At 41.8% G+C, this 16951-nt stretch overlaps 3 protein-coding genes across 6 annotated transcripts in view; 1 reads left to right on the top strand and 2 right to left on the bottom strand.

Annotated features, from left to right (window-relative positions):
• The window catches only part of marf1 (meiosis regulator and mRNA stability factor 1), a 29058-nt gene extending 28233 nt beyond the window's left edge, over positions 1–825 (bottom strand). The window contains exon 1 of the mRNA XM_008279908.1: positions 803–825. The gene's annotated coding sequence lies outside the window, so the exon portion shown is untranslated. The remainder of the gene's footprint in view (positions 1–802) is intronic.
• On the top strand, positions 272–6899 carry LOC103355940 (nuclear distribution protein nudE homolog 1). 2 transcript variants are annotated; one of them, XM_008279914.1, is made up of 9 exons: positions 272–295; positions 823–913; positions 1051–1204; positions 1659–1807; positions 1986–2122; positions 2482–2652; positions 2756–2841; positions 2939–3093; positions 4868–6899. In XM_008279914.1, the coding sequence occupies exons 2-9, from the start codon at positions 828–830 to the stop codon at positions 4959–4961; spliced, it is 1032 nt and encodes a 343-aa protein (XP_008278136.1). In that variant the 5' UTR covers positions 272–295; positions 823–827; the 3' UTR covers positions 4962–6899. The 2 variants fall into 2 exon arrangements, with proteins under 2 accessions (XP_008278136.1, XP_008278135.1); XM_008279913.1 differs by lacking the exon at positions 272–295 and adding an exon at positions 313–432.
• A 10-nt stretch (positions 6900–6909) lies between these two features.
• The window catches only part of myh11a (myosin, heavy chain 11a, smooth muscle), a 34876-nt gene continuing 24834 nt past the window's right edge, over positions 6910–16951 (bottom strand). The window contains exons 23-43 of one of the 3 annotated variants that reach the window (XR_520116.1): positions 16698–16835; positions 16479–16602; positions 16194–16365; positions 15867–16079; positions 15466–15610; positions 15132–15338; positions 14894–14998; positions 14593–14745; positions 14143–14391; positions 13797–14009; positions 13445–13657; positions 13167–13328; positions 12070–12198; positions 11895–11983; positions 11680–11803; positions 10597–10805; positions 10282–10390; positions 9969–10141; positions 8466–8498; positions 8311–8362; positions 7879–7969 (exon numbers count right to left, since the gene is read on the bottom strand). Coding sequence is in view for 2 of the 3 variants with exons in the window: in XM_008279915.1 (XP_008278137.1) it covers positions 7840–7969; positions 9969–10141; positions 10282–10390; positions 10597–10805; positions 11680–11803; positions 11895–11983; positions 12070–12198; positions 13167–13328; positions 13445–13657; positions 13797–14009; positions 14143–14391; positions 14593–14745; positions 14894–14998; positions 15132–15338; positions 15466–15610; positions 15867–16079; positions 16194–16365; positions 16479–16602; positions 16698–16835 (3057 nt within the window). In the remaining variant the exon portion in view is untranslated. Of the gene's footprint in view, positions 7970–8310; positions 8363–8465; positions 8499–9968; positions 10142–10281; positions 10391–10596; positions 10806–11679; positions 11804–11894; positions 11984–12069; positions 12199–13166; positions 13329–13444; positions 13658–13796; positions 14010–14142; positions 14392–14592; positions 14746–14893; positions 14999–15131; positions 15339–15465; positions 15611–15866; positions 16080–16193; positions 16366–16478; positions 16603–16697; positions 16836–16951 lie in introns of all 3 variants that reach the window. The other 2 variants (XM_008279916.1, XM_008279915.1) reach the window with 2 other exon arrangements.

The raw sequence follows: 16951 nt of genomic DNA, 5'->3' as shown, positions 1-16951 counted from the left end.
ACATGTTGACATAGTTTTTATCTTACCCATAGGCTACAACAGCATAGCTGAACTCCTGAAATGTAGGTATGTCTTTTGTTTTTGCTGTGCCACCCCATGATTTTCATCTGGTCACCCCTATGACAAATTTCTGGAGGCGCCCCTGTCATTGTTTTGCTTGAAAACAAGCACTGCACAGCAAGTCGATGTTGGCGGCTACAGGTTCGTCCAGTAAGCTGATTGGATAATCTTTGCCTGACGTCACCCATATTGTCCAATGAGGCGCGAGAACCGAGGCTTCGTTTGTATTTGGTTGGTGAGTCGAACGCCGTGCTAACGTAATAAGAGATTAGTTTGTGCAAGTCACAATACGTGTATTGCACAAATCCGGAACATTTCCGTCGGAATACATTCCCTTAGCTATAGCATGTTTTAATCGTCCCGTGTGTGCAGGTAGGTCTGTTCGATTTGGGATATCATTGGTTCGGGACCACATATTGTGACTTAGTCGCTTAGCTACGTACGTTAGCTTAAGTTAGCTAAAAACTTAGCCGGTGTATCTCCCAGACCACCGTTAGCCTTAAAAAGTAGCTACTGCTTTAGCTCACAGTTCTACATTTTATTAGTTGCTAGAAAAAAACACAAAACACGTCCCTGAAGGTATTACTCTCCTCAGCTTTAGTTTGCAGCCACAAATTTCACGAGGGTGGTTACTTGTTGTAGCTAACCTAGTTAGCATCTGCTAACGGTTTTGTGCTGACAATGGTAAGGTTGTGCCCTTGTGCCACAAAAGAACAGAAATAAAAGCTCAAATTTGATTTACCTCCTCGTCACCTTCTGCAGCAGACATGGTAGAGCCGACAACACACAACTTTGCATCCATAAAGGAGGAGCTGGGCTTCTGGAAGGAGCAGGCAGAGAGACACCAGCAGAGGTAACAATATAAAATACACAGCAATCAGCTATCTTAAGCTAAAATACTGCTCATCTGGTATAGCTCTTTACATGTTTTAGAGCATGGAAGCCGTTGTGGGTTGATCTGAATGGAGTTCAACATTGTTTTGTCTCCAGGGCTGAGGAGGCTCAGGAGGAGCTGCAGGAATTCCAGCAGATGAGTCGAGACTATGAAGCAGAACTGGAAACAGAACTAAAACAATGTGAGGGTCGAAACAAAGAGCTGCTGCTAGACAACAATCGACTTCGCATGGAACTGGACAATATAAAGGTAGAGCATTAATAGATCTTGGCCCCCACAGGGCTCTTCAGGCGCTGGTGTTTCATTTAATGAAAGGATGTAGATGTCACTGTGGCCTCTCTCATACAAGACATAACGCACTCAGTTAGGTTTTAGCCTACCCAAACTGAGCATATCATTGCCACTGCCACTAGGAAAATTGCTGCCTTGCTAAAGCAGCTGAGTGCTATTTTTGTTCAGTGGTCCACAGGGAAGGGAATACTAATGAAAGAAGAGCAGGATTGTGCTGAAAAAACCCTTATTTCTCAAAAGTTGTTGGGGACAAAGAGCAAGACTTTTCAAAAGATGTGTTATCTCAGCTAAAATACACAAAAATGCTTAGATCTTTCTGTAAAATATGAATTCAACTACATTGAATAATTTGCCTTGAAACCACAAAGCTGTCATTGTTAGTCTTGTGTAATTGTCTCTGTGCTGTTTGCAGGAGAAATTTGAATCCCAGCATTCCGATGCTTTGAGGCACATCTCAACCATGGAGGAAGATCTGGCAGAGACCAGAGCAGTTAGAGATCACCTGCAGAAGTATATCAGAGAGTTAGAGCAGTCCAATGATGACCTGGAGAGAACCAAAAGGTCAGCGTCTCACCAATCTCACGCTATTATTGTAAATATTTACTTTATTATCTAATGATTAAGTCGCTAGCTATTGCTTTGGTGCATGGAGACACACTCATGTAGTTAAACTAATTAATCTGCTTAAGGAATCCAATGCAGTTACATTTTATTGACTTATCCTCTCTGCTTGTTCCAGGGCTACCATCATGTCTCTGGAGGACTTTGAGCAGCGGATGAACCAGGTCATCGAGAGGAATGCCTTTCTTGAAAGCGAGCTGGATGAAAAAGAGAATCTGCTCGAGTCTGTTCAGAGGCTCAAGGACGAAGCTCGAGGTATACACACACAAATATACGCTCACTGCAGCTTCTGAAGTTTACAATAACTGCTGATTTCTCTGACTCAGTGAATTTTGATAGCTACATTAATTTAAATGCTGTTCATGTCCTGTCCATTGTTCCTTTTCATCTAATGTGTAGTTGTATTGTAGGGTACGTTTTTACATGCCTTAGCTAATAGGGAGGATTACACCAGTGTTATTTAATGATTTTAAGTGGGCTTAACCCGAGCTCATAGACAGTCATAGTTTCAGTTTGATCTACGTCCAGTATAGATTGTAATGGAAAGCAGTGGTCTACATAGATTTCCAAAAAAGCTGAATTGCAGTTGTATCTGTTTCTCCTGTTTGTGGCAGACCTTCGCCAGGAGCTGGCTGTACGACAGAAGGAGAGACGGCCATCCAGCAGCTTGGGCGCAGATCGACCAGATCTGTCGTGTCCATCAGCTGGGAATCCCTCCATCCCTGTCACACCCTCCAAACCTATCAGCTCATATGTCACACCTCCAGCATCCAGCATTCGACGAGGTAATAGAAAAACTTTGACTGCATTAACAACTACACTGATGAGTATTTCCTTCATACTAATAAAATACTCTGCGCTTACCTGCTCTTGACTGTTTTGTTTTAGGAGATGGTCTAACAGGGACACCCCTCACTACATCTGCTAGAATATCTGCTCTCAACATCGTAGGGGAGCTGCTGAGAAAAGTTGGGGTAGGAGATTTAATGATAATCAAACAACTGTTATCACTGAATAGAATCGCTTCTTATTTACATTAATGAGCTTACTTTTTTTTTTAATCCCTCCCAGAATTTGGAATCAAAATTGGCATCCTGTCGAGACTTTGTTTACGACACGTCTGTTCCCAGACCAGCACTTCCAGCTGGACCTGGTAGTTCTTCAGGTTTAGAAGCAGGTCCTGAGGTCCAAGCTACCAGCTTGAGCCCACCGCCACTTTACGACAGGTGAGGAAAAGAACAGCAGTGTAGTCTGAACTGTAACCAAAGGAAAATCTTTTGTTTTTGTAATTCAGTCACTAGTCACACAGGAGCCTGTTTTCTTGTTTGAGGAGTATCTCATTTGCATTTTACCTAACCACATGTGTAATTTATGTGTTTGATCATGTGCTATCTGATATGCTGTAGATTGTAACCAAAGACAAGTCTGTTCTCCTCTACATAGTTTCATTTACAACATTAAAGTTAGTGGTATGCAATTATAGGTAGAACCTGCTGTGTTCCTTTATTCCGTAAAGCTACCGCGTGTGTGGGCCTATTGTAAGAAAGACACTTGTAGTGATTAAAGGAATATTTACACAACTTTAATTTAAACAACTGGTAATATGGTGATGGGAATGTGAAGTGAGTCACTTACTCGAGCTATGAAACCTGACTCAGTCCACTTAGTCTTCACCCTCATTTACATACATAAATTTACAATTTTACAGGCTAATTTTTCTATAAATTTGTTTACTGAACTCTCCACTGCTTTGCCTACTGGGAGCACACTAAGGCTAGTTTTATACTTTTTTACATCTGCATGTACATCAGGGTCTAATTCGCTTGAATTTCATCATCAAAGGGCTACGTTAAGCTCTATGTGGACATTTGCGTAACCTCCAATTTTTTCTGACCATGTGGACTATTGACGTGGCCACTATGCTACCATGGCACCAACTGTGCATGTGCTGGAAAACCACAATGGGCCATTTTGATTCATAGTTTGCATGCACAGAATACGTAGACGCTAATAGACTGTGCATATATGTAACGCAGACTTGAAGCAACTAGAAAGTAGATTAACTATTCAGCAATGTATTTTATTTGTTGTTCCTCCCCCCCCCCCCCAACATGCCACAATACCATGAAGGCAAAAAATACAATAAATCACACAAAATGAGCCCAAAACTCTAAATTAATTTTAACTTCATAACTCCTGTCGGATGTCCATTACATCTCACATCTTACAGTTTCCTATTTGCTTCGAACCTTGTGCTTATACACATCTTAAGAAACACCAAGAACAGATTGACTCTTCCACATTATTACATTTTTCAGGCTGTCTTTTATCGTACATTTTCTTAAATTGCTTAATAGTTAAACTCATATTGAGATTGTTGACTATTCCACAAGTTTACCCAACAAACTGATAAACATATTCAAACTTGTTAGCAATTTGCCATGAAGACACTGCTTAACTCCACACCACCGCCTGCTCAGCTGTGATATGTACTCTGCTACATGTGCTGCAGACAGTGCTGAGACTGTTGTAATCTGTGGAGTGGGAGCCACTCTGCACTACTTTACAGCAAGCATGCTTTCTGCATTATGGCCTGTGAAAAAACATTTGCTTTTTGGTACGTATTGGACAACATACATACTGCTGCTCTTTTATCTGTGTTCGTCCACCAATAATTTTGACCGACTGATGTATTTGTTGGGCTCTACTACAAATTCGTATAATAAGAGCAACTACACAAATATTGTGTCTGCAACTGTCCACAATGTGCATCCACAAGTGAGGATAATCCAGATTAACACAGCCAGGTGGACAACACGGTGCATGAAAGTGCATTCTGGGACATGCAGTTCTCTACAGCTAATATAAACATCCTGATGATTCAGTGTTTTCACCACAGGTAGTTTTACCAATATGACTGTATGAGAAAACAAATATTGGGAATATGAATATGTAGGTTTTGTTCTTCACTGCATGTATGTGTTGTATCTTGTCTTTCAGTTTAGTGAAGCGGTTAGAGTTTGGACCAGCTCCTCCTAGAGGGGTCTCCCAGGGGGCCCAGTCTCCACAGGGAGGGGTCAAGATCTTGCTATGAGAAAAGAAGAAAATGGCGAGCCCCTTTCCCTCGACCCTCCTCACCAACCCAGTAAACTACAGCAATGGGACTGTGAACTGAGCTGTCTTTCCCCTGTCGACATGTGCCCTGCTGAACTGTTCGAACAAGAAAGCAGAGTGTGTCTGTCCATCAGCGCGTGGACTTCTGCTGCCTCAGGCTAGTATCACACCATATCACAGGAGGCAGCACTGCAGATCGTGTAAAGTCAAGGAACACAGAAACTACCACTCACATTATATCATCCATTGTATGCTGTGGTGGGTAGCAGCTAAAAAAAAACAAAAACACTTTGTGATGATGGACTGTCCGTGTCTATTGCTTTCTGTGATGGATCAAGCACAGCAGGGCTTTGGAAACATTACTGCTCCACAAAACTCATTCAGTGTAGTTTGCTACACTTCTTGCCCAATAATTTTGACCCAAATAAGGGTCTGTTATATGAATTACTGGCACGAGAAAGTGACACTGGTGTAGGGACCAAGAACCTGGAGTGTTATTGATTTAAAGATAAAGGTTCAAACAAGCAGATATTGTATAAATGACCAAGTCCGAACCAAAGCTGTGATAAATGGGAAAAACTAACACAAAAGCACTGAGTTAGGTTTTCTCTCTTTAGTAAAAAAAAGTAATTACTTATCAATGTTTTCATACTGGTTCTTTGAACTTGAAACAATCTTGCTCTGAGCAAGACAGATTGATATGATTGGTTAAAAAGATGGCAAAAATTGTTGGGTTTTTTTCTCGATATGACCCCAGCCTGAGTAAATGCCGAGAATAAATTAGTTGCTGCTGCGAATTGGTATTTTAGCCATCGCTGCCTTTTTATTACTGCTATTCCCTCTTCACTTTGTGGGCTTTGCAATGCTGTGATTCCAATAACCAACCTAATTGTGGAAAAACTAAAATAGGTTATCCATTTCTTACACCGTCAGGACATTTTGAAATGAGGGAATGCCGCTTTCCTTTGGGATAGTTTAACCGATCTCATTGGTTATTTTTTTTTTTTTCAATTCATTCTGACCCAGGTCGTCCTTCTATCACCTCTTTCCTGCCATTGCACAGACTTGTTTTATCAGACCAATTATTTTTGTTGTGCAAGGCTGATAAATGTGAAGAATAGCTATAGGTGTTCTGCCTCAGAGATAAGAGTTGTCATGCTGCAGATTTAGTGTTACCAATAACTTTTTTTTTTTTAAACTTTAGTTCAGTGTAGACTTTAGATGGGCACATGTGCACTACTGAATGTAAAGTAATACTTCTCTAATGGATCTGGGACGATGTTTCTGCCATCAGGGTTTATATGGTGGATATATAGTAAAAGCAATAATAGAGTTTAACAGGTCAAAGATAAGCACAGTTCATAGTATATTTGTGTAGGTATATAGAGCCTATATTAAATACCCTTTAACTGCCTCTTAGTGAGAAAATGTTGTGAATTGGGAAATTGAGTGATGAACAGTTTTAATGTGATATCTATGCTTTTCCCTGAAATGTTTCTGGTTAAATCCGATGTTGTCACTACTGCCATCCAGCAGCTCATTAAGCAAATATTACAGTTGCATATCTGAATATTAGCGTTATGCAGTAGTCATCACTGTATACTGCACTGTAGCCTGTGTGTAGGAATGTAACCTGAGAACTGGAGTTTCTGCTCCTCTTTGCTATTTAACCTTCTTGGGATTAACATGAGCTAACTGTAACTGTAATCCTTGACCACTGTGTCCTGGCTGTTGGTATGCAGCATCTCTGCAACTGCTTCTGTATGTTGACTTCAAAACTGTATGTGCCTGAGGTACTATACCCATCTTTTATCCTGCTGGTTTGCAGTTGTTTTTCTATTGAACTGAGAATAATGTTATGTTGTGCAGAATCAGTTACTGACCAAGAAAGAAACATTAAAAGGAAAAAGTCAAAGTATTTTTCTTTCTTTTTTTTTTTTTTTAAAAGATCTTTATTTCTTGTGCAGGTGGTTCAACAGTTAGTAAATACAAAGAGTGTCATGTAAACATTAGTCGATTACATATAACAAATGAGATTGAGTTGGGTGATCGAGGGGCTTTTTAAACATGTACAGTAAATCTTGACAAAGGATAGATATCAAAAATTAAGACGAGTGCTGCGAAGTGCCCGATAGCAACATCTGGCTCACGATTTTGTGGTTGGAGTAACCTCAAACCTCGTCTGACCACAAATATTTGGTCATTACTGGACTAAGAGTTATCTCGGCACAGAAAAGGTGCAAATAACGTAAAATGGTGACTTTAGAGAATGTTTTAGAGCTAAATATTTATTCGTTGGGGTACAAACAGTAGCACTGATTGGAAGCAGACTGAGTATAGAAACATCTGTCTACACGTCCGATCTGAACCCACTTCAGTGCTGCTATGAAACAGTAACAGCAGTCACAGGCAATGGTCGCTGATAAGAGTTACACATCTGTAGATTTACACGATGTCTCTGCTTTAAGTTCTATGTGGGTGGTAATTAGAGGCACCTATTTTTTTTTTGTGTGTGTACAAAACAATGCATACAAAAAAATCAGTCATTCAGTGCAGTACAAAACAGTGTAATTTTTTTTTTTTTAAATTGAAAAATAACAGCAAGTCTCACACATAATCAGAGCCACCAAAGCAACTCCCCTCGTGGATATCAAGTCCTGATTGGTTCGTGTCTAGAAAAGGTGCTCTGAACAAAGAAGACAGATCAGTACACTACTGGAAATGGGAGAAAATATATATATATATATATTTTGAAGTAATATGGAAGATAGCATAGCAGGATTTGGAAGTTATTCTCTGTTTAAAGTGGCAGGTCTTGGCCTGGACAGTAATTCAGTTGTCTGTTTATTTATCGTCTTCTACTCGGTGGACTTTGTTCCGTTGAAGTCGCTTTGGGTGTCGGCTTCCTCCTCTGAAGCATCCTCGACCACCCTCCGGCCTCCGCCCATACGCCGAGGTGTGCTTGCAAAGGAGGGCTCATTTCCGCGCCTGAAATGCCACAGAAATGTGCACAAGACAGGTACAAACACAAAAGCACATTTGCCATGGTGAGAGGAGCGGCTGTGGACTGGTTCTGTGCTGGTTAAGGTTTATTTGCAAACCAGTCAGGTGTTACACACTACAAGGAGGATCAATGGAATACAGAATGTACAGGTTGTGCTTCGGTTACGGGTTAAGCACGCTGGTTATCTTTGTAACTCATTTAGCTCCGTGTCGAGGAAAATGAGTTTGGTTTATGGCAGTTAAACCAAGCACTGAGAAAAATATGGCGGCCAGGGAATGGATGGATCTGATAAAAACCGAATAGTGCAGCTTGACTTAGCACTCACCGTTTTTCGGTTAAATCTGGTTGCTGATGAGCCATATTTCTCTCAGTTGGGGCTCAATGGAAGAAATGAGAGCATTAGGAGTGTGCAAGGGGAATGAAAAGTTATGGTAAACTGATTAGAAATGGTGAAGGGGTAACTCTTAGGCGCAGAGGTACCTGCTGTGTTACTCCTTGGGTTCAGGGTTGCCTCTGGAATAGAGATGAACATGAATGTTTTTGCTTGTGCTCAGTAAATCTAACTAAAATTTGACTGCTTCAAATGATTGTTTATAATTCTAGTTAGGGCTGCACGATATTGGGAAAAAAACCAACATAACGGTGTTTTTCTATGATACGAAAGAGTTCAGAAATTTGTGCAGGTGACTTGAATGCTCTATTTGGAAAGAAATAATCGTAGCGTACACTTGCATCAAAAATATATATATATTTTTTAAAAAGCTAAAAAGAGGCATTCAAAACCTGCATTTTGCAAATGCTAAAGCTATGTTCTGATTATCCATGAATCTATAAGTGTAGATCAAATTAATGCAGAACTTGCTGAATATCACAATATGGTTATCCATTATCTATACAACGCTTAATCCTCACTAGGGTCGCGGGGGGGCTGGAGCCTATCCCAGCTGACTTAGGGCGAAGGCAGGGGACACCCTGGACAGGTCGCCAGTCTATCACAGAGCTACACTTAGAGACAGACAACCAAGCACATTCACATTCACACCTATGGACAATTTAGAATCACCAACTAACCTCAACATGTTTTTGGACTGTGGGAGGAAGCTGGAGAATGTGGAGAGAACCCACGCTGCACGGGGAGAACATGCAAACTCCACGCAGAAGGATTCTGGTGCCCCCCCACCTTCTTGCTGCGAGGCAACAGTGCTACCAACTGTGCCACCCTGCAGCCCTCTTTCATTTATTTGAAAAATATTTATTTATTTTTTAGATTTATGGCTGAGCTTGGTTGTTTGCAGCAGTGTTATAATGGAAAAGTAATTCAGTTATATTTACAGCAGACCAATAAGCTGGAATTGTTAATGCTGCACTTGTACTTTATTTTATTTTGTTTATTTGATATTGAGAACTGTTCAGCAGTATTTCTGTTACATTTGTATACATTGTACGTTTAATTTGATTTAATGAGCTGCTAACAGCTTTTTGGTTTAATACAATAAACAAATGTTTTGGATTAATTATGAGCAGGTTTATTTTTTGTTAAATCTTCCCCTTAACTGAGAACCGAAGTAAACCATACCGAACCGAACCATGACTTCCGTACCGAGGTACGTACCAAACAGTGATTTTGGTGTACCGTTACACCCCTAATCATCAGCGATTATTACACGTGCACATCACGTTGTCAACACTAAAACAATATATTGTGCAGCCTTAACTGTATTGACAGTATGTTCTTTGCTACTCAAATGCAGGAGAACTGAAAAAGATTTAAACTGAGTTGCTTTAATCTGGTTTTAAAAAAAATTACATCCTGTTGTTCCATATGTATATTCTGCATGTTTTACTCATACTAAGTGCATTCCTTTCTTACTGTAATACCTGTGTGCTGTTGTAGCATCACAGGAAAAGGGGTGGACAAAAGGAGGGGAAAAAAACCCCACTCCAGCTGAGAAGAAAGAAAAACACACTGGCATTTGGTCCTACCTGAGTTTGCTCTTGAGAGAGTTGACCTCACGGCTCATGGCGTCGTTGGCCTCAGTGGCTTCATCCAGCTCACGCTGCAGCTTCCTACGGGCGGCTGTAGCGCGCTGAGACTCCTCCTCCGACTCCTCGAGCTGCCGCTTCAGCTGCTTCACGCGAGTATTCGACTTTTCCGCCTGGCAAACACAGAGAAGGATATGCTAACTTAGTGCCTGCAAATGACCCACACCATCGAAACTTAACATATTTTCTTGTTCGTTGACCTAACAAACATTAACGTGTTGAGTTTAAGCATGGATGCGTGAAGTGATTTTACCTGGTCTTTGTACTGCTCTCCCTGCTTCCTTTCGTCTTCCACCTGCAACATCAGGTCCTTAAGCTTCTTGTCTTTCTGGCGCATCGTCTTTGCGGAGGCCTGCTTATCTCTTGAAACAAGACAGATGAGAGTTTAAAGTGACTGAGCAAAACAGATGTCATTTTAAAAGAAGTTGAAAGAACAATACTCGTGCAGCTTTTAATGATACTGACATTACTAGAACATGTTCCTCCCTTTCGTTTTTGCCTGATAAAAGCTTCTGTACATTCTTTGTTATTTATCAGACATATGCTCTGTGTTTATTTGTCCCTTCACCTGTTCTCCTGCTCCAGCTGCTCCTCAAGCTGCGCCACTTTAGCCTCCAGGGCAGTGATGGAGGACTTGAACTTGGACTTGACCTGGTTCTCCATCTCCTGAAGTTTGGCCTTCAGGTCCTTGTTCTGGCGCTCCATCTGCTGCCGAGCGCTCTCGTTCTTCTGGGACGTGGTGCGCTCCGTCTGCAGCTCGTTGTTCAGCTGATCCACCTGCGGATGGAATAAACACCAAGAGAAGGATGAGGCCAGTTGCTTTACCACTTTATAGCCCTTTTCACTCTCTAAAAGTAATGGCATTCTGTCATTTAGACATTACAATCTGTAAGATAGAAATATTCCGACAGCTGTGATGGAGTTCAGGAGTCAACCTAAGGACGGTTGCGATGTCACAATTGATTTAACTGAACTGCAGTTTAGTGATATTCTGTCTGTGACAGCTTATTTATCGAAAATTAAGTAAAAATATTTTATATAAATTAATTAATGACATTTCTGACGTCACATTAAGGCACCCAGTTCTCTTACTTTGGAGATACCTGTTTGGCTTGTGCTGTTGTTTGATGCCGATATTTAATAAACTGAGGAAAAACTCCTGCAAAACAACTGGGAGCAGCAAACTGAACTCCAGCTCCTGTTAACATTTTATCGAATAACATTCACTCGTGTATCATGAATCTGAGCTGTTATTGTCTTCTTTAATTGCAGTAAGGTTTTATTTTTAAGGACATTTTGGCCTAATAGATTTGAAATTGAAGGGCAAAGTGAACAAGAAAAGTGTGTTGTGACTTTGTCTTTAAAGCACTCTGATGTTTTGGGGAAAAAGCTTTCCTTAAATCACTTCACCAAACTCAAAGTATGTGTGTGTGCCTTTCTGTTAATGTGACCGTTTGCAGTTTATGCATGTGTAGTGCTGAAAGCAATACAGAAAAGTTAATAGATCTGACCTAGTAAGACTGCAATTACAGCTTTTATGGAGAAGTGACTAGGGTGCTCATTCAGACATGAAGTCGGCATGTTCAACTCCTGTGAGATTAATGGAAAAAGTGCATGTTTGAATGGAGCTTGAGTTCTCCAGTCTTGTCACCTGCTGTGTGCTCTTCCTCAGCCTGTCATTGAGGATCTCCATGTTACTCTGCTCCTCCTCCAGCTCTTCCTCTAGCTGGCTGATCTTAGCTTCCAGGCGACGCTTCTCATCTGCCAAGGCTGACCTGAGCACATGGACCACAGCAGCAAATGTTACCTTCATTCATTTGTCTCTTCACTTCATAGACAAAGCAACAACGTCAACTCTACACCCACTTTCCAGAGGAGTTGCTCGCCAGCTCATCGGACAGTTCGTCTCTTTCAGCCTCTGCCTGTTTCCGTGCCCTCTCGGCTGCAGCCAGTTCCTAAAGAACAGATTTGAGATGCAGCTACTATTTCAAGCCTGTGCTCTCAGAAAAGTTGTTGCCTTGTTAGGAATCAACAGCGTTACCTCCTGTAGCTGCATGAGCTCAGCCTCCAGACTCTTGGCCTTCTTCTCGCTCTCCTTCGCGGTGGTCAGCACCTCCTCTCGGGCAGCACGGGCATCTTCCAGCTCCCTCTGGTAGTCTTTCATCTGGCCCTGTAGGGAGGAACACGAACAGAATTACAAAAAGAGAGAAATGACGTCAGAAAGTGATTTATTAACGAAGTATATTTGCAGGACTTGAGCCAGAGCTGTAACCTGATGGTTGATGCAGTGCTGTGTTTAAGTGCTTTCAGATATTATCACATTGTATTTATAAGGCTTCAGAATGTCCTCCTTGAGGTCATAACTAACGGCAGAAACTTGGGAGACATTCTTTGGAAAGATAAATGATAATAAAAGTACCAAAATACTGCATTATTGTCTCATAGTGTATGCATTTTGCCACATGTTGTATAAAACAAACATACATTTATATTGAATAGGGATGTCCTAATACGATCTCAAAGAACAACATTGGGGTGATCAAAGCATTTTTAACTGATCTGCATTGGCACAAACCAAAGCCAGATCCTTTGTTTACTCCTACTGTTACTAAAGACAGGATGCATATTTTGAAAAACATTTTCATGACTGCCAATGCTGCCAATTACTCAAAGAGCACAAATTGAGCACAGTGGCTGTTTGTCCTGTGCTGACGGTGCTGTTTTGGTCAACAGACACATGATTTAGGCCACTGGGATAAACACCATTGTCCAAATCAATACTAGCTTTGTTAAACAAATGAGCGCTGGCCAGAGGACATTAGGCGTCACACTAGTCTCTGTCACGGTGGCCTGTTGCTAACTAAACCCCCACAGTGCTCTCTGCTTGCCAACATTAACTGCTTGTGGTCGACGTTTGTGGGTTGCTAGAATTAAACAATAAGAGGCTCCACCTGGTTGAATAGTTACATACTACAGCTAATCTCCACAGTGTTGTATGGTAGTGATTTGACTTGTAATGTGGAAAAAAAACACTTTCTTATTGAAATAGTAACCTCCAACAAGGCACGTGTAAAATTAGAAGTAAAAGTATTTAATTTAATTCTTCTGCCTGAACCTGCTCCATCCCCTCACTCTCACCTGGAGCTTTCGGAGCTGCTTGATGGCCTCCTCTCGTCCCTTATTGGCCGTCTCAATCTGTCCTTCTAGATCTTTCATGTCTGTCTCCAGCTTCTTCTTGGCTGCTGCTGCCAGGGCTCTCTGTTTACGTTCATCTTCCAACTCTGTCTCCAACTCACGAACCTGCAGGCAGCATGCAACATTGCCAAGATTTCTGACAAAGCTGTTGGTACATTCCCTGACAGTGAATCAGATCATATTCCACTGGAAGGAGAATAAAGGTTGTTATGGCTCTTTACCTGCTTCACAAGCTGCCTCTTCTTCTCCTCACCCATCTCATCTCGTCCCTGGAGGTCCCTCTCGAACTGGGCCTTCAGGGCCTGCATGTTGACCTCCAGACGCAGCTTGGCGTCCTCAGCCGCCTGCAGCTCGTCCTCCAGCTCCTCCAGCTGGGTCTTCATCTCCTCCACCTGGGCCTCCAGGCCTCGTTTGGACTTCTCCAGCTCGTGGACCTTTTATCAGTATATTTCAAATTAACTGGAATGTTGTACTTATTGTGCACAGATTATAACAGTGAAACCATGTACTGTTAGTCTAAAAATCTAATCCATGCAAACAATGTCAGGAACTGACTAATGCTCCAGCACTCACATTTTTTCCCACGTCATCCTTGGAGCTGATCAGGTCCTCCATCTCAATCTTCAGGGCCTTGTTGGCTCTCTCCAGCTCCTCTTTGGAATCCTGGGCCTCTTCCAGAGCCCTTGCCAGGGACAGAGCTTTGGTTTCCTTCTCTCTGGCCTCGGCTTCAGCTCGATCTCTCTCATCTGCATATTTACTGGAGATGCTCTTCTCCTCAGCCAGCATCTGGATTTCAGAGAGGACAAACAAGCATGGATTAATGGATTTGCTTGACTGGTCAGGAAATTCTTTAAAAGACTAGACTAAATCCTTCTTTGTGAACTGTAACTAATAAGTCTTTTTTTCTGATTTAGCTGACCTGGTCAAACTTCTTCTGCTTCTTTTCCAGGTTTGACACAATCTGCCTCTGGCTGTCCAGGTCCATCAGTGTGTCCTCCAGCTCCTGCTGCAGACGGTTTTTGGTCTTCTCCAGCTTGTCGTATGCTGAGGCCTTCTCCTCATACTGAGTGTTGGCTGCCTCCAAATCTCTCTGTAGACGTTTCTTCCCTTCCTCCAACAGCTCGATGTTTCCTGACATTTCATCCAGCTTCTTCTTTGCATCTGACAGCTGTAAACAGACCAAAATTATGTGAAATCAGTGATCAAAAAAGAAAACCTTGATTTTGTCTCTTTAGCTGTTCAAGATTGAGAGTAATACCCTTGCACCTCACTGAAAACTTCACTGAAATCTCAGTGTCTTAAAGATTTTGTTTCATCATAATTTATTTCTTTATTTTTCTACTTCTGTCTTGCCAGTCTGAGCTCTGACCTGGATGTTGAGTGTGGAGACGTGTCTCTCCACGTTCCTCTTGGCCTCCATCTCCTCTTCAAGCTGCTCCTGCAAGCTGTTCTTGTCATCTTCTGCTTGTCGCAGCTTTGTGGAGAACTGCAGTTTCTGACGTGTCTCCTCAGCCAGCAGCTCCTGCAGTGGCACAACGGCGCAACGGTCAATGCTTTAGTTCTTACTTCTGATCAGGAGGGATTATTTAATGTATTTTACCTTCACAGGAGCAGTTACATGTGGGCTGTGCTGGGATTTTAATATGTTTCAGCCTTAAAAGTCCACTTACCTGTGTGTCTTGGAGTTGGGAGGAAAGACCGGAGATATCTTTGCTCAGTTTGATGTTCTTGCCCTCTGCTTCGTTCAGTAGGTTTGTTACACTCTCCAGTTCAACCTGCACAGACACAAAAATTAGGTTTCTGGGGCTTCATTTTCATCATTTTTATGATGTCTTTTAAAAAAAAAAAAATATAATTGCTACTTTTTTTTCAGGCTGATTATTGATGCAACAACTGAAAGTGATTTACGGTGATCTTGGAGCAGCGCTCGCCCAGCTCAGCCTTCTGCTTCTCACTGTCAGTGAAGCGTGACTGCAGATCTGCCACTTGACCCTCCAACTTCTTCCTCTTGTGCTCTCCGTCCTGTTTGGCCTGAGACAGTGAGCGGACCTCCATGGTTAATTCGGATGTTTCCTTCTCCAGAGCTTGTTTAGCTTTCTCCAGATTGGACTTCACCTTAGTGGAGGAGAGAGAGAAAGATGTTAATATGCTGTAAATTACACAGAAAAAAGGAGAGTTCATGTACCTGAAACTTAATGACAGTTGCTTATCTAGAAAAGCATATGAAATAATGCAGGCCTACTCGTTTTGACTGCTCCAGCTGCTCAGTGAGCTCCTCCACAGCCTGGGTGTGTTTCTGTCTCATCTCCTGTATCTGAGCCTCATGGGTTCGGTTCTCATCATCCATGGCTCGCTTCAGCAGGGTCACCTCCTGCTCACGTTTTGCTCTGCAGAAAGATAAATGAAGCGTGCAGATCTGTTTTATATTTTACAAATATAACTACTACATCTGTCTGACACCTGTATTGTACATGATCATTTTATGTGCAGCAAATGATTTGTTTCTTGTTAGTCATCTTTTTCTTCTCTAAAATGAATCGTACCTTTCTCAAGATAGCATCATCAGCTAAAATTTTCATATGCATTAACTTTATAAACTCACTTTGAACAAATGTTTGTATATTTAGGAGTAGCATGACTGACCTTAGCTCTTGCTGTGTGGCAGTCGTGTCCAAAGTGTCTTCTAGCTCCGACTTGAGGGCCTCCAGCTCCTCTCCAAGGTCCCGTTTGATTTTCTCCGCCTTGTTCCTGGCTGCCCGCTCAGAGTCGAGGTCCTCCTGCAGGTCAGAGATGTGTCCCTCGAGCTCTCTGATCTTCTTCAGAGCATTGTTTTTCTGGGCTGTTTCATCTTCTAACCTGAAAGAAGAAACATGTATTGAAGACAGAAATACATTTAGCTGATGTCCCTTTGCCTTATACTCCATGCAATTTAAAAGCAATCAAAAGTCAAAGTAATCAAAGTAACTTTACCTGGCTAAAGCGTTCTGTAACTCTTCCTCCTTCTTAGCAAGCTGAGCTTTGAGATCAGCAATCTGAGCCTGCAGGTCAGCTATCTGCTCTTGTAGGTCATTCGACTCAGCCTCCAACTTGCGCTTGGCCTTATCCAGCTCCTGGCGACCCTTTTCTTCTTTCTTCAAACGGACTAGTACAAGAGAGAGATAACACTTACAAAACTATGCTTCTGCAAAATACACGTAAAGTCCTGCTTGTGACATCAGTAATTTGTTTTTGATGATATGCACAAAAGATGATCACCTTCCAACTCAGAGATCATGGACTCGTGTTTGTTTTTGAGCTTGGTGAGGTTCTTAGATTTCTCCTCTTCCTCGGCCAGGTTTGCACTGAAGTCTGCGATTCGTTCTTCCATCAGCTTCCGCTCCTACAAAATATTATGAAACAGGTCATCTATTTGGAGAAAAATGTAAAACTCCAAAATAAAGGCCTCTTTGATGAATGTTGTTTTCTGATACTTGCCTTCAGCAGCTTGTTGTTCTGGTCCTCCATTACCAGAATGTCGTCCTCCAACTTTTTGATCTTTCCATCGCAGGTAACCTTCTCCAGCTGCAGTTTCTGGCGAGCGTCCTCCTCCTCTTCCAGATGTTCCTCTAATTCCTACAAAAAAAATTGACCCAGTGCTCAGTTTTTGCAAAAAATGTGATCTCTTTTTTAGAGTATAGATAGCTGAGTGGTGAAAATAATAGCACCGAACAACAGGGATTAGGAAATAA

The sequence above is a fragment of the Stegastes partitus genome, unplaced genomic scaffold (assembly GCF_000690725.1).
Source record: "Stegastes partitus isolate 25-593 unplaced genomic scaffold, Stegastes_partitus-1.0.2 Scaffold176, whole genome shotgun sequence".
NCBI classification, from domain to species: domain Eukaryota; kingdom Metazoa; phylum Chordata; class Actinopteri; family Pomacentridae; genus Stegastes; species Stegastes partitus.
Note: the sequence above shows the minus strand (reverse complement) of the source record. Positions and strands in the feature narration are given on the sequence as shown.

Bases quoted from the DNA above. Each gene is read 5' to 3' on its own strand.
- LOC103355940 (XM_008279914.1), top strand. From the start codon at position 828: ATGGTAGAGCCGACAACACACAACTTTGCATCCATAAAGGAGGAGCTG. The intron at 1,205-1,658 runs GTAGAGCATTAA...TGCTGTTTGCAG, and splicing joins TGGAACTGGACAATATAAAG to GAGAAATTTGAATCCCAGCA. The intron at 1,808-1,985 runs GTCAGCGTCTCA...TGCTTGTTCCAG, and splicing joins GACCTGGAGAGAACCAAAAG to GGCTACCATCATGTCTCTGG.